General features: G+C 41.2%; 1 protein-coding gene across 1 annotated transcript in view; it reads right to left on the bottom strand.

Annotated features, from left to right (window-relative positions):
- The window catches only part of RGS22 (regulator of G protein signaling 22), a 144,392-nt gene extending 138,665 nt beyond the window's left edge, over positions 1-5,727 (bottom strand). Inside the window, 2 exon segments of the mRNA XM_030304390.2 lie at positions 5,179-5,207; positions 5,688-5,727. Coding sequence (XP_030160250.2) covers positions 5,179-5,207; positions 5,688-5,712 — 54 coding nt within the window. The 5' untranslated portion in view covers positions 5,713-5,727.
- Positions 5,728-16,422: the final 10,695 nt, after the last annotated feature.

The following is a 16,422-nucleotide window of genomic DNA, read 5'->3' as shown; positions in this document are numbered from 1 at the left end:
TAAAATAAGTGAAACAAATCACACTATCACGTATGAAGATATCCATCAACCAAAATTTATTAATCACCTAATAGTATATTCTGGACATCGTACTACACACTCTAGGGAACGTGAAGATGTACTGAGACATAGTACCAGCCCTGTAATAGTTGCCAGTTTTGCTACGAAATTGCAAATTTCACATATGAATGTCAGGCAATGTGTCCCTGACCACAAATGATTTATCCTAACAGAGTTATTCTGTCCTTTGAGGCTGAAGATCTCATGTAAGAGTTAACGTATTTTACAGATGTCCACAACAGCACTGTACTTTTTACAGCACTGACGGAGAAAATACAGTACGAAAAAAGTTCCTGTGAATATAGGAGCACTTTATAGTAGTATAGACTCTGCTGTCAATAATGGAAAAACAAGGGGCGCCTGGGTGGTTCAGTCGGTTAAGCGTCCGACTTCAGCTCAGGTCACGATCTCAAGGTGTGTGAGCTCGAGCCCCGTGTCGGGCTCTGTGCTGATGGCTCAGAGCCTGAAGCCTGCTTCCCAGTCTGTGTCTCCCGCTCTCTCTCTGCTCCTCCCCTGCTCATGCTCTGTCTCTCTCTGCCTCAAAAATAAATAAAAACATTAAAAAAAAATTTTTTTTAAATAATGGAAAAACGAAATAACACTCTTTATGATACAAGTTCATTTCTCTCATATAATCAAAAGCAGTTCAGGACTGGCCTTCTCAAACAGCAGGTGCTCAGGTCCCTATGATCGTATGATGGAGGATCTGCTGTCCTCCGGACACCACTTCGATCTCATGATCCCAGCTGACTGCTTCAGCTCCAGCATCACATCCTCATTCCAGCCAGCAGGAAAGAAGAAAAACGGCATGTTCTCTCCTTTTACATTATGTGAGTGTTAGAGTCAGAGTGACTCAGATTCTAACCATGGCTTGACCAGGTACTAGCTGTGTGACCTAGGGGTGAGTTATTTAATCTCTATAAACCTCAGCTTTCCAGAATTAGGACCCGACACTTCTGCTTACGTTCCATTGACCACAATTTGGTTACATAATCACATTTAGCTGTAAGGAACACTAGAAAATGTAGTCTAAAATGGAGAGCAGTGTATCTCTTATATACTGTGGAAGAGGGTAGAATCGATTTAGGGAACCTAGAGAGCTCTGTCACATTGTCTTTCTATAAATAATAATGAGAAAAAAATATTTTAATATTTTTAAAATTAACAATTTAAAATTAATAATAAAAGAAAAAATATTTTCACACTTTTGAAAAAACAGAGGTAAATGCATGTACAAGGTGTGAATTATTTCACCTACAGATAATGCTTGGTGAGCACATGAATTTGGGGAGCTGGTCACAAACTGGTCCCTACCACGAGCTGCACAGAGTTCAAAGGCAGTCCAAATGATCTGAGGTTGGACAGGTTTCACAGAGGAGATGAACTGGACCCTGAAGGGTGTGCAAGACTGGGAAAGAGAGGGGGAGGGTAACCAAGACAGAACTCTGCAGCAAAGGCAAGAAGGGCAGTTTGGCCAGGGCAGAAGGTATGTGGACATACTCTATAATCCCCCAAACAGTATGACATTATCTACCACACAGAAAGTAGTGGGAAGGAAGGTTTAAAAAGGCTGAAAAGTTATATAGGGACACATTGCCTGACATTCACATGTAATATAGAAAATACTGTGAGTGCCAAAGGGAGGTGTTTGACATTCTGGCTCTGCCAGTTATTAGATGTGTGGCCTCAGGCCAAGTTGGTTAGCACTGTGGACTTGAACTTCCTCGCCTGTGAAATGTGGGTGATAATAACCACCCAATGGAGTTGTTTTGAGGTTAAATGCTACGTAGTCAGCATTCAATAAACAGTAGGATTCATAAAAGAGCTGAGTCATTAAGTAATACAGTAATTTTTTTTAGAGTTCATAACAATCTTTCAGCCAGGGTAGGAGGGATGGGAGAAGGAAAATGTAAAGATAGAGCAAAGAAATATCATCCAGCACAGTCAATGCTCAGGAGTTTGCACTTTAAGCTTCAGGCCAAGAAAAATTGGAGTCGACAGAAGGACTATTGGAGGCAGTGATATCAGTTAGGACAACTGCCAAAGTCCAGGCCCAGGGATAAGGGCCTGAAATAAGACAGTAGCTGTGAGGATGGAGAAAAATATCTGGCTATGAAAGGAACTTGGTAAATGATTGCAGGCAGGAGGTGAAGAAAGGGGAAGAAAGGTTCTGGCTTGGATGACTGAATGGCCAGTGGTACCATTCACCAAAACAAGAAAAAGAGGAAGAAAAACAGCATGGGGCGCAGGGGAGCAGAGAGGTAAGTTCACCTGACCACACTCTTGAAAAACAGAGGTAAAGGGGCACCTGGGTGGTTCAGTCGGTTAAGCAACTGACTTCGGCTCAGGTCATGATCTCATGGTCCGTGGGTTCAAGCCCCGCATCAGGCTCTGTGCTGACAGCTCAGAGCCAGGAGCCTGCTTCGGATTCTGTGTCTCCCTCTCTCTGCCCCTCCCCCACTTGGTGTGCGCGCGCTCTCTCTCTCTCCCTCTCAAAAATAAATAAAATGTAAAAAAAAGAAAAAGAAAAACAGAGGTAAATATGTGTGGAATGTGACTGTGGAGGTGAAACAGGGACATCCAGATGATGAAGGTGCCTGATGACCCAACAGATATTGAGTTCTGGAATCAGAAATGGTGCCTAGGCTGGAGATGTATAGATCTGGAAGCCCGGTGAAATAAGGGTGGCTAAAACTATAGAAGAAGAAGAGGTCCTCCAGAGAGAGCCTGTAGATCAGAATCCCGAAGAAGGTCAACGCTTTCGTGGGCAAAGAAAGAGAAGCCAGAAATGGGAACGTCGACATGACAGATGGGAGAACCGGGAGATGGTGGTAACACAGACACCAAGAGAAAAAAGGGGTAGCTAATAAAGCCTTCTCTTAAGAGTTCCCAAATGGCTGCAAAGACGTGAAAAGGTCAGCAGCCTGCTCAAATGGTTAAGTGCAATGCTGCTGAGTGCCCCTCGGAGACTTGATGCTGGAATTGTATGGAAAAGATTGGCTCCAGGGGCGCCTCGGTGACTCAGTCAATTAAGCATCAGACTCTTGATTTCAGCTCAGGTCATGATCTCACAGTGCATGAGCTGAAGCCCGCGTCAGGCTCCATGCTGACAGCGCAGAGCCTGCTTGGGATTCTCTCTCCCTCTCTCTCTCTGCCCCTCCCTGGCTCTATCAAAATAAATAAATAAACTTAAAAAAAAAGAATATGAAAAAATGCCCAAAAAATAAAAGAAAGAAAGAAAGAAAGAAAGAAAGAAAGAAAGAAAGAAAAGAAAAGAAAAGAAAAGAAAAGAAAAGAAAAGAAAAGAAAAGAAAAGAAAGATTGATTGGCTCGAGAAATGCTGACCTCCTGCTGGAATGTAGAATAGTTATGGAAGCAACTTAAAGAAATCTGCTACAACACAGGGTTACACCAAGGCAACGAGAAGATGGGTGGAGTTGCTGACATGCTTTTTGTGCCTCTATCCTGATGTCTGTCTGTCTGTCTGTCTGTCTGTCTCTCTCCGAAGTGGACCAACGGTGTGGAAGGGTGAAAATGGAAGGTGTTAGCAGATATAGCCTAAGCCCTAAGCTTAGCCTAAGCTTTTTGAGACTTATCTTCAGCATCTAGCACTGCACGGTGGATATAGAAGCACCGGTGTCTGTTGAATAAAAAGCCAAAAGCAAATAAGATACTTGTCCAAGAAGAGAAATAAGTACCGGAGGACATAAGCAAATAACATTGAGAAATGGTGAAGAGAAGGAAAAATTTTTCTCTGCCCTTCATGGTCTTCCAGCTAGACTGAGAATTAAATTTACATGGGACAGATTAACAGAAGATCAGATTCAACAGTGTACATATGGGGAATTCACCAAGACATGGAAATTCCAAAGACAGGCAAAATGAGTCATATAGGTCATTCTGAACTAAGAAGGGGGCACGGGTCTGGGACTTCAAAGGGAAAAAATGTAATTCAGAGGAAAATGAAAAGGAGTAAATGTTTGGTAAACAAATGTGTCCTGGGGACACTTGGAAATCATGGGACTTAGAGGACTTTGATCAAACAGGCCTTGCTAGGTTCCTCCCTGTCTACCACACCTAGTTCATATCATAACGTAGTTCTTTGTGGTGATGGTTCCCTTCCTGGTGCAGGTCCTCTACCTAAATTCTTTTTAGGCTGTTGTGGGAGAGGTTAGGAGCTTTTCTTGAATCTGCTGGGTTTCAACTACTTTTTAACCCAAAATAATCTTCATGCCAAAGTGACCCATCTTGGAGCAGCCTATCCTTGGCCCCTTCAGTGGTTAGAGCTGTTGGAATCAAACTCAGACCTTAGTGGGAAACAGGCACTGCTACCTCCTCTCTCTGTTTACCTTTGGGCAAGTTCCTTAAATACACAACAGGAATTACAATAGAACCCATCCTAGATATAGCACTCACCTAAATGACAAAGTAAATAATGTACTACTTAGCAAAGTACTTGTTAACTACTCACCAGAAGTCTGACCTGAACTTTTAGTACATTTTTATTTTTTTTTTTAAGTTTATTTATTTTGAGAGAGACAGACACAGCACAAGTGGGGGAGGGGTAGAGAGAGGAGAGAGTAAGAATCCCAAGCAGGCTCCGTGTTGCCACAACAGAGTCTGATGTGGGGCTTGAACCCATGAAGCCGTGAGATCATGACCCAAGTCGAAACCAAGAGTCCCACACTTAACCACCTGAGCCACCCAGGCTCACCCATTTAGTACATTTTTAAAGTAATTATAACTATAAACCGACCACTTGTTTTCAATCAATCAACTGCACAACCACATCACCGTAAAACCACAAAGATAAAACGTTCCTCTCACAGAGTCATTAAAGAGTTTAGAGAAATAAAATGAAGTCATTTATGTAAAAGAACTTGAACAATAAATAGCACCCACCATAAAAATCAATTGGCCTCTTTTTAAAAAATGTACCTGTTAAAGAATGTAAAAAGGTCTTGTACTCAGCACCATTGTTGCCGAACCAAAGCTTCTATTACATTCATCTGGCAAAAAGGAGAAAAGAAAACCTACAGCTTTTTTCTACAATCTATGATCTGCTCTTTTTAAAGAGCCACGGGGGGAGGGGGAGATAGCCCTCTAAATGGTACTTACAAATTCTTCTTCTGTAATATCTGGTGGCTCTGAAACAAGATAAAATATGGCATTATCTCACTCAAATCTGATTTCCTCTTAAAGTAAATGAAATAATTTGAGACGGCACCTAGGCCTGCTTTCTACGTGGGCAAGCTCAGTAAAATGTTGGCCCTCTGTTCATTCTTTGCACATGGATTGAATTTTAAGTTGGAATTCAAGGTGGAAGGGGGGAGGAAAGGCCTCTGGAATCCAGCTTGGTCACTAATTCACTGTGACCCTGGAGTTAACCTTGTAGGCTTCCATTATTCCAGCTGCAAAACGGAGAATTAAGGAAGACAAAATAAGACGGTGCGAACGAGGCGATGCAAACGGGGGTCGGGGCTAGAGGGGGGGTGAGGAAGTTCGTAATAAAACGACGTGAGAGGCGCAGTGGAGCCAGGTTTTCTAAAGCGCGGACGGTGGGGGGCGCCCGGGCGAGGAGAGGTCAAGTCCGGAGGCGGGTGTGTGGTCCCCGCCGCCGCACCTACCCGCGGTGAGCCGCTTCTCCGGCATGCCGCCGCCGTTGCCCGCGCCCGGCGCCCGCGCGGGGCCCTCAGGGCGCCACCGCCGGGCAGCGCCCGTCTCTCCCCGGGAGAGGGAGCCGGACGGGAGCGGACGCCGACGCAGAGCGGACGCCGACGCAGAGCGGCGCGCGTGGCCCCCGCCGCGGCTGAGTTGCTATGGAGCTGAGACAATGCGGGCCGCCGCAGCACGTCCTCCTCCGGGGCAGGGGGCGGGCGCCGCCGCCAGGGGCTGGGGGACCCCGCGCAGGGTCCCATCTCGCCGGGCCTCGTTCTTGTGGGGACCGCGACTCGGGCCTGGACCCTCGAGCAAAATCCCGGCCGCCCCGTCCAGGAAATTTGGTGTCTCCTAGTGAGAAGGGACCCGCGGGCGAATGGGGGCGGGAGAGCGGCCCTGATGAGCTGGTCCTGAGAAAAGGAGGCAGAAAGGGGAGTCGGGCCCCAGGAGTTTTCTTGATACTGAAGGAGGGCAGAGCCACACACAGCACCTGACCTCACCCTCGCTGTGAAAATTGCACATATTCCTGCGCTTTGGGAACCAGATCTGCCCCACATTTTTTGCTCCAGTCGGTTACGACTGCTGCGTTTTCAAGATATCATCTAAGCTTTAAAAATTACCCGAGGAGGCAGTGACGAAAGGACAGTAAGTTGAGTATGCCCATAGTGTGTATTCCAGAGAGTTTAAAAGTGAAATTCGAAAAAAAGAAAAACGATACTTCTAATTAGGATTAGGAGGAGGAGGGGGAGGAGATTTTTAGAAAAGTCATGTCAACTCAACATTTCCCAACCAACCAGATTTCCACCTCAGGCTCCCTCTGAGCCTAAGAACCCTAAATCCAATTCCTTGCTGTACATTACTCAGTGGTAGCTCTTCCTTGGATGCTTCCTAATCAACATATCCAAAAGGATATGTACATTTTCCATATTCATTATCTTTGAATTTCATCCTTCTAGGTAAATCCCATGTTCAGTAAGTGGTACCTTCATCTTCCAAGGGACTCAAGCCAGAAACCCCGTACTTAGCCAAGTCTACATTGAAGCATTTCTGGAATCTGGAGTCTTCTCTCCACTCCCATGAACAACAATTGCCTTAGCACAGGCCCCCGTTTGGAGTGTTGTAAAAACTTCCTAACTTGTCCCTTGTCCACTGTTTGCTTCCAGAGGAGTTCCCCGTAAATCCCTTCCCCATGCTGAAAGCCAAGCAATCTAAATGCAAATATGACCTATTTAAACCTTCAGTGGCTCCACATTTGCCTCCTAAGGCTATATGGAGGACAACCAAAGCCTGCCAGGGTCCTGCAAGTATGCGAATGCTTAAGCAAGCAAGGAGTCAGACAATGGATGCTTGTAGAACAAGGAACTGTAACACCTGCCTAGCTATATTTATTCCCTTTTCAGTAGTACATAGGCAAAGAGAAAAAACTGTAAACCACTACTTTGACCAACCAAAATCAGAGGGCCAAATGAAGTCAAGGGTGAATAAGTAAATAGAAAGGTAAAGGGAGGTGTGAGGCAAAAAATCATAGAAGGGTTTTGTCAGCCCTTGCAAGGATCCCAGCTTTGATTCTGTCAAAATGCAAACCATAGAAGTTTTAGGCGGAGAAGTATCATGATCGCATTTTTATGTAAAAGGATCACTCTGGGGGCTGTATAGAGAACGTACCTGAGCACAGGTAGAAGTGGACAAGGGCTGATGGTGGCTCAACCCACGGTGGTAGCAGTGACAGGTTTGAGAACTCAGATTCTGCATGTATTTTAAAGGTAGAGCCAAGCAGATTTCCTGACAAGTTGACTGTGGGAATGAAACAAAGGAAGTAGTTGAGAGTAACTCCAAGGATTCTGGCAGGAACAAACAGAAGGATAGAGGTGCCATCACTGGAGATGAGGAAAGCTGTGAGTGGACCACGTTGTGAGGGAGAGTTTAAGAAGTCTATGAGCCATCCAAGTGAAGATTTTGAACTTGCACTTGATATAGAAGCCCGGAATGTAGGAGATGTGCGTTTGAGAGCTGACATATAAATAGGCTTTTTAGGCATTTGCCTGCGCTGTTTTTGCTGCTAGGGAAGCCTTTTGGCCTTTTTCAAGCAAAAATTTCTCATTCTCCAATAGTGAGCTTGAGTGTCATCTTCTCTAATGTACCTTCCCATGAATTCCTTTCACTGGCCTCTCCTATTGTTCCTGTATCCTTGGTAAAAAAAAAAAACTCGTATCTCAAAAACATACTAATATTAAAATAATCTGTACAGAGAGGTGCACCCTCTACCTTCAGTGTCACCTAGCAGACAGTAAACTCCTGGGGATTGAAAGAGATACATCTTATTTCACCCCCAATCCCAACCTCCAACTCACTCTATGGAGTGCTTGCCACTTTGTAAATATTTGTTGAAATATCTTCTCTGCATTGTAGTTATTCTGCACTGTGCCCTGTTCACAGAAAAGATTTGTTTATCCCTGTTTCAGATAACCACACCAATGGGAGGTCAATTGTTGTTTTATCATCAAGTGTGGCTAACACTAATTGCACACTTACTATGGGCCTCTAACAATATCTGTAAGAGACTGGTATTATTCCCAACAGTTTAGGAAACTGAGTCTTCCAGAGATGAGATAATTTGCTCAAAGACAAACAGCTTTAAAGTGTTCAAGCCGCAAGCTGATCCAGGTCTGATTCCAAAGCCTTGCTCTTTTACAACCATGCTATGTAGACTTTCTTTCTAAAAATAATCTCATGAGATTTAAAAAACAACCCAAGAACGACAAAGACTGTAATTTGAACCCAAATGCATAGGTTGTCAGTTATTCTAACGTTTTGGTGATTTTATTTTTCTAACAGCTTTATTAGATGTGATTCATATATCATCCAATTCACCTATCTAAAGTGTATGCTTTAGGGGCGCCTCAGTGGCCCAGTCAGTTAAGCATCTGACTCGTGATTTCAGCTCAGGACATGATCTCACGGTTCATGAGTTCAAACCCCACATTGGGCTCTGCGCTGACAGTGAGGAGGCTACTTGGGAATTCTGTCTCCCTTTCTCTCTGTCCTTTCCTTGCTCACTTGCTATCTCTCTTGAAACAAAAAAACAATAAAACTTTAATAAAATTTTATAAAAAATAAAGTATACACTTCAGTGATTTTTAGTACATTCAAAGTTGTGCAACTATCAGCAGAATGAATTTTAGAACATTTTTATTACCTCAAAAAAGTCTCATACCCTTTAGCTATTATCCCCAATTCCTCCTTCCCCCACCCCTAAGCAACCAGTAAACTACCTTCTGTTTCTGTGTATTTTCCTATTCTAGACATTTCATATCAATGGAATCATACCATATGTTGGGCTTTCATGACTGGTTTCTTTCACTTAGCATAATGTTTCTAAGATCCATTCATACTGTGGCATGAATCAGTGCTTCATTCCTTGTTATTGCTGAATAATCTTCCATTGTGCAGATATATCACAATTTGTCCATTCATCAGTTGGTAGACATTGGGTTGTTTCTACTTTTTGGCTATTATGAATGATGCTTCTATTAACAGTCATGTACAAGTTTTTGCGTGGACATATGTTTTCATTTCTCTTGAATATATACCTAGGAGTAGAATTGCTGGGTCAAAAGGTAATCCTGTGTTTGTTTGGCAACTCTTTGTAACTTTACTACCAGTAGCGGATTGAGGGTTCTGGTTTCACCTCATCCTCACTAACATTTGTTGTCACCTTTTTTATTACAGCCATTCCACTGGGCGTGTAATGGTTGTTATCTCTTGGTAGGTTTGATTTGCATTACCCTGGTGACTAGATTTTATTTATTTTAAAAATATTTTATTCTGTCTCTACTCCCCAAACTAGCTAGTTTTTCCAAAAAGGCCTTTGTCTACAACTAGTCTGTTTCACTGTTGAAAACCAATGCAGTCCCAAACCCAAAGTTTATAATGGGAATTATATCTACATAAATGGAATTAAGTTTCTGTTTATTCTGATTCTGCACATATTGTTAGCAAATTTGAAGGATGTGTTTGAGATGCCTTTGCTTAAAAATAGACTTTGCGGGGGCACCCGTGTGGCTTAGTCGGTTGAGCATCCAACTTCGACTCAAATCATGATCTCGCGGTCTGTGAATTCGAGCCTGACATCGGGCTCTGTGCTGACAGCTCAGAGCCTGGAGCCTGCTTCAGATTCTGTGTCTCCCTCTCTCTCTGCCCCTCCCCTGCTCATGCTCTGTCTCTCTCTCTGTCAAAAATAAATAAACATTAAGGGAACTCTGGAGAGCATCTCAATCTCCCTGTAAAACAGCTAAAATTGTAATGAGAAGCCAACATAACCATGGAACAGAAGTGATATCATGTTAAGCTGCTGTGGACAAAGAAAAATGATCAGGTTTCAAATATGAGGCCCAAACCAAATGTTTCAAGGGCTGGCCTAAATTGCAAAGATTAATTTACATAAAGGCTACTCTGTGGCCTGCTCAGGGGGAGAAGGTACAAGGATTTATTCAGTGATTTTCCCAAGTACTGCTGGAGAGATGTGCTAGGATGTGTATGTGTATGTGTATATATATCTCCTTGACAATCAAAAGTAAACTTTCAGGCATCCTAGCTGTTTAATGATTTAGAAGTACTACTCCTTTCTTGAGTTTGGTGTGGTTAGGTCCCACTTAAGCCTAGTCCTAAACTTTGTTGAACGTGAACAGGAATAGCACCAAAGGCTAAAATTTGTATTATCACTGTGATTTTAATTCTTAATAGTAATGAGACTTTTTTTTAATGGCTGAGAGTCTGAATATACAAATGGACAATGACCAGACCATATATCCCAATAGAACTCGGACTCAAACCCCTGCAGCAACCAGTCTTAGAAACCAGATAACAACCTCTGCAGCAGTAGACCCAGAATGGTCAAGACTTGGTCAGTAACTGCCAGTTTCCCTAATTTTTGTCCCTATTTCCAATTAAGAACCAACCAGAGAAAACCAAGTATGCTTTCCAAATCAATCACATAGGATGCCCTCGAGATTCCAGCTAGCTTGCTTCCCTCTCCCCCATGCCAACAACCTCCAATCAGAGCATACCTGAAGTCTTCCCCTTTTTTCACTGTATAGCTTTCCCCCTCTCTTGCTTGCCTTTGAGTCTCTACCAAATGCGTGTGATGGTGACTGACTCCTTTTCCATATATGTAAGCTCTGAATAAATACCCTTTGTTTGTTCTTATTTGGATTGTTTTCATTTATTTCCACATAGCTAAACCATATTTTTAATTTTTACACACAAATGAATCAAAATGACAGAACAGTGCAGTAGATGTTTTCCCTGGCAGCTGGAGGGCAACATCTAATAACTTATGATACCAACCCCCACGGCAGTCCCTAAAGTAACTGCTGTTGTGGCAAGGAGATCAGAAACACAAATTATAAAATTTATATTTTTTTTATTTATATTCTTTTTGATAATACCTTTCCTTTCTATGACATTACATATCTATATTAGATAAAAAACAGCGTTGTTTTTCTATTTCTTAACAGTTCATGATTTTTCGAAGAAAGAATATAATTAGTTTAATACTAGGCAATTTATTAACTTATCCAAGATAACTACCATCTGGACTTGCTGGTTTAGATTTATTATAATTATCAATATATTCCATTACATTACTTTGCTTCTTGCACAGACTGATGAGATCATTCAATTTTTAACTCTTACCCAGTTAAAGTTTTAAACTCTAATATTGCTCTAGGCTATTGTAGTTTTTACAAACAGAGGATATAGTTGACACTTGAACAACATGGGGGTTAGGGAAACCAAACCCCTGCACAGTTGAAAATCCATGCATATCTTCTGACCACCCCCCCCCCCCGCCAAATTTAACTCCTAATAGCCTACTGTTGATCAGAAGCCTTACCGAAAATATCAAAAGTCAGACAACACGTATTTTGTATGTTATATGTATTATATAATGTATTCTTACAATAAAGTAAGCTAGGGAGAAAGTATTAAAATCCTGAGAAAGAAAATACACTGGGGTGCCTGTGTGGCTCAGTTAAGCATCTGACTTCGGCTCAGGTCATGATCTCCTGGTTCATGGGTTCGAGCCCGCAGATGACTCTGTGCTGACAGCTCAGAGCCTGAAGCCTGCTTCAGATTCTGTGTCTCCTTCTCTCTCTGCCCCTCCCCCACTCACACTCTATCTCTGTCTCTCTCTCTCTCAAAAATAAACATTTAAAAAACAGAAAGAAAATACACTAGTACTCTACTGTATCGAAAAAAATCTACATACCTACATATAAGTAGACCCAGTCAGCTTAAATCCATGTTGTTGAAGGGTCAACTGTACTTGAAAGTTGCTTAGAGAGTAGATCTTAAATGTTCTCATCACAGAAAAAATGTTAACTACGTGATGGGATGAAGGTGTTAGCTAATATGATGGTGGTGATCATTGTGCAATATAAAAGTGTATCAAATGTTGTACACCTTAAATATGCACAATCTTTATGTCAATATCTCAATTAAGCTGAAAAAAGGGAATATTACTTTTCTTCTTTTATTTTAATATTAGTACAATGTCTTGAATGTATATTTCCCTCTTTTTAAATTTTTTTAAATATTTATTTTTGAGAGAGAGAGACAGAGCATGAGCAAGAGAGGGGCAGAGAGAGAGGGAGACACAGAATCCAAAGCAGACTCCAGGCTCTGAGCTGTCAGCACAGAGCCTGATGCGGGGCTGGAACTCACGAACCAGGAGATCATGACCTGAGCCAAAGTCAGACACTTAACCGACTGTGCCACCCAGGCGCCCCAATGTATTTCCCTCTTTTGGTACCAACGCAAAATATCTCGGCTGCCCTAGTGCATAAAAATGTGAACATCATGCTGTTTACTTTCTGCATGTGTAGTTTTTTACCACTTAATTCTAAAATGATGCATATTTCACCTCCAAAGGCCAATATCTTCTACCCCTACACACCTAATGTGTGTATACACACACATTTTAATTCAGCAAATGATTATCATATGGTTCATTATCATATCATGTGACAATCATTATTAATACAACAATTAATGTTTGCTCCATCATCTATCATGCACAAGACATTCTGCTAAAGGAGGTGGAGGGGTGAGTAAAACAGTTCTACTGTTAAGGAACTTGCTAATGGTAGAAAACTACAAGAATTTAATACAAATTAAGACATGCCAGAAACACTGTAGTGTTATTTATACAAAAGTATAAATAAACACTAGATTCAAAGAAGGTAAAAATTTCATCTTGTTAGAGAGATCGTTGAAAATGACTCGTGGAAAGAAACTCAGGATTAGCTGGATTTGATGGGATTTGGTATAGCAAGGGAGAGGGGAGGTGGGAAAAAGCAGAGGGGAGATTTTGGAAACCGTAAGGAGTCTAGTTTGGCTGGAACAAAGTGTATAGAGTGGAATAGTGAGAGAGATTGCTAGAAAGTTAGGACCATTAGGAGATCCTGAGTTCAGCTACATTTTTAATAGGAAGCAACATAATTGGAGCCACATTTCAGTACAAATTACCTGGCAATGGCTATTTAGGACAGATTTAGATGGGGAGGAAGTAAAGGCAAAGAGACCTGTTAGGAAGCATTTACAGAAACTAGGTAAGCTGTGATTAGGACCTGAACCAAGCAAGCTCCACCTTCCTGCAGAAATGAGAATACCAGAGGGAAATAATTGGTAGCACACCACTGTTCAAACCAGGACTCACCATCATGGCTCTACTGCTCCTTCCACTCCTCTGGCTCCACTGTCCATGATGAGGGAGCCAGGAGGGCAGAGCCATTGGGCAAGTAAGTACAGACGGCCAAGGCAAAGACCCAGGTGCTAACAAGGTGTTCTAAGTCATCCCAGAAAACAGTGCACTCTTGCAATCCAGCTAAAATATTTTAATTAGCAACTCTGAGTAATAACTATTACCTAAATTTATTACACATGCATTTTTAAAGTTAAGTCAAGGAACATTTCCCCTATCTGGCAATGTCACATTACATCAACGTGAAATACATAAAAGTGAAACGAACTTTTTCAAAGGAGACCCAAAATCACCATAAATGAGTCTTTGGTGCCCCCTTGTGGAATGTTTAGTGTGAGCTTTGAAGTAAGTTCCCTTCCACACAGAAACAGTAGTGGGTTATTTCCATCTTTTAAGACATTTAAAGTACTTTCTTTTTTTTTTTTTTTAATTTTTTTTCAACATTTATTTATTTTTGGGACAGAGAGAGACAGAGCATGAACGGGGGAGGGGCAGAGAGAGAGGGACACACAGAATGGGAAACAGGCTCCAGGCTCTGAGCCATCAGCCCAGAGCCTGACGCGGGGCTCGAACTCACGGACCGCGAGATCGTGACCTGGCTGAAGTCGGACGCTTAACCGACTGCGCCACCCAGGCGCCCCTTAAAGTACTTTCTATATAGGCTACATTATTTTTAAGAGACACAACTTAAAGTAAGGCCATATAGGGGTGCCTAAGTGGTTCAGTCAGTTAAGCGTCCGACTTGATTCCAGCTCAGATCGTGATCTCACTGTTCGCGGGTTGGAGCCCACATCAGGCTGTTCACTGAAGGTGCAGAGCCTGCTTGGGATTCTCTCTTTGCCTCTCTCTCTCTGCCCCTCCCCTGCGTGCATGCACTCTTTGTCACTCAAAAATAAACAAACATTAAAAAGTAACTTGAACTAAGGCCATATAAATAACCTAATTCAAACAAGAAACATAAAAGATCATATGTTGAAAATGTTCAGTACATTTTTGTCCTAAATTTACCATTTGTGTGTGTGTGTGTGAATCATAAATTAAGAAAAAGTAATGGAAAAACTTAGCTTTTTACAGGGCTAGGTAAGTACCAAAACTGTTTTCTCAATCGCACTTCTACCCTCAACTTTATTTATTAAAGTATTTAAATAGCTGGAATAATTCTTAACATCCATATTTATGCCCATACAAATGTTAGTGCAAAATGATCAGATAACTCTTAAAATGTTGTTTCTCCTTATATCACTTACCATAAGTTTCTGACCATTTGTTTTCCAAACCAGGGGATCAGAAATAAGAAAGTCCTCTCTTTACTGGAAATAGGTAGAAGCCAAAAAGAAAAATAATATTCCTGTCCATTGGCTAACAACGCTGTCGAGGGGGCAGACCATTGTGGGAAAAGATTGTTTCCTATCCTAAATCAGTAGAAGGTAAAGTATTTGTTGGTTTTCCCCAGATTTAACACGCATTTTTCCCTTATGTCCTTATTAAGCAGAAAAAAATTTAAAAAGAAAGTGCCATTTTTAATCATCTATCTGGTTTTGCGATCTTTTGGGGAACACAGAATAGACCTATCAATAATCATTTGGTGAAATTTTACTTGTTACTTTCACTCAGTAATCAAAATGTGTAAGAATATAGTAATTACTGGAATGTGTTAATACTTATTTTCATGCCTTGTGTCTTTAGGTTGCAAAGACCTTAGACTGAAACAGTAGCCTTTCTCTGGAACTGAGTTCTCAGATAATAGTATATTCACGTGGTTCATTTAGTTTTCCAAATTATAAAGTTGCAAGGAACTACCAAGATAAGGAACTACTTCATTCAGGCAGAGTTGTTTTTAAATTAGAATTTTTCCCCCAACATGCCAATAGACTTTTCTCTCTTTTTAAGCTTATTTATTAGTAAATAAATATTTATTATTTTATAGAGAGAGGGAGAGAGAGAATTCCAAGCAGGTTCAGCGCCGCCAGAGCAGAGCCCAATATGTGGCTTGAACTCATGAGCCATGAGATCATGACCTGAGCTGAAACCAAGAGTCAGGCGCTTAACCGACTGAGCCACCGAGGTGCCACTAGATTTTTCTTTAATGGCAAAACAATCTTCCTTTTAAGACATGGTAATTATATGCATATTGAATTTACCACTGGGATCCTGCATGTAAAAGTGACAGACTCCCTCTGGTGGAATCTCCACTTGTTGCCTGTGTGATCTTAGATTATTCAACCTACTTCTTGGTTTACCTGATATATATAAAAACATAAGATAATAACTGCCTTACAGAGTCACTGTGAAGAATAAATGAATTAACACATGTAAGGGATTTAGAACAGTCTCTATACATAGTAAATGCTCAATTTAGGATTGAATTTTTTTTTCCAAGCAGACATCTTTTACAAGCAAGTTAGAGGTTGACTTTATAGTTTCATTCAGCATAATGCTAATGATATCAAGATCATATATTCTATCCTCATAAATGGTATCTTGTCTTATTCTATTCATATGTAGCCAAATGTGTAGCTATACAAATTAGTACAACACTTTTAAAGAGTTTCAACAGTGATTTCATCGTACACCATTTATTTTCATTTCTCTCACTTATAGATAGAAGAAATGGGTTCAGAACCAATAAGTAACTTGCAGAAGGGCACAGCTAGTAAGTAGTTCAGGATATCCACTCAGGCTTTTTGACTCCTAACCTAGCACTCCTATTACATTGTAAGAAAAGTAGCTTCAAAAAATGAGTAAACCAAACAAATCCACTGATTACATGTTTGAAGCTACTTAAATCATTTAGATCCCACTTTTTTGTATAATGAAGCATTAATCACTAAGATCAAGTATTAAGAGATTACCAGATCATTAGGATAGAGTTGTAATGATTTACTTGATAAAAGTTACTAGTGGCACTAAAAAAAATCTACTCGTTCAATAAATATTTATGG

Source organism: Lynx canadensis, chromosome F2, assembly GCF_007474595.2.
Source record: "Lynx canadensis isolate LIC74 chromosome F2, mLynCan4.pri.v2, whole genome shotgun sequence".
Lineage (NCBI taxonomy): Eukaryota > Metazoa > Chordata > Mammalia > Carnivora > Felidae > Lynx > Lynx canadensis.
Note: the sequence above shows the minus strand (reverse complement) of the source record. Positions and strands in the feature narration are given on the sequence as shown.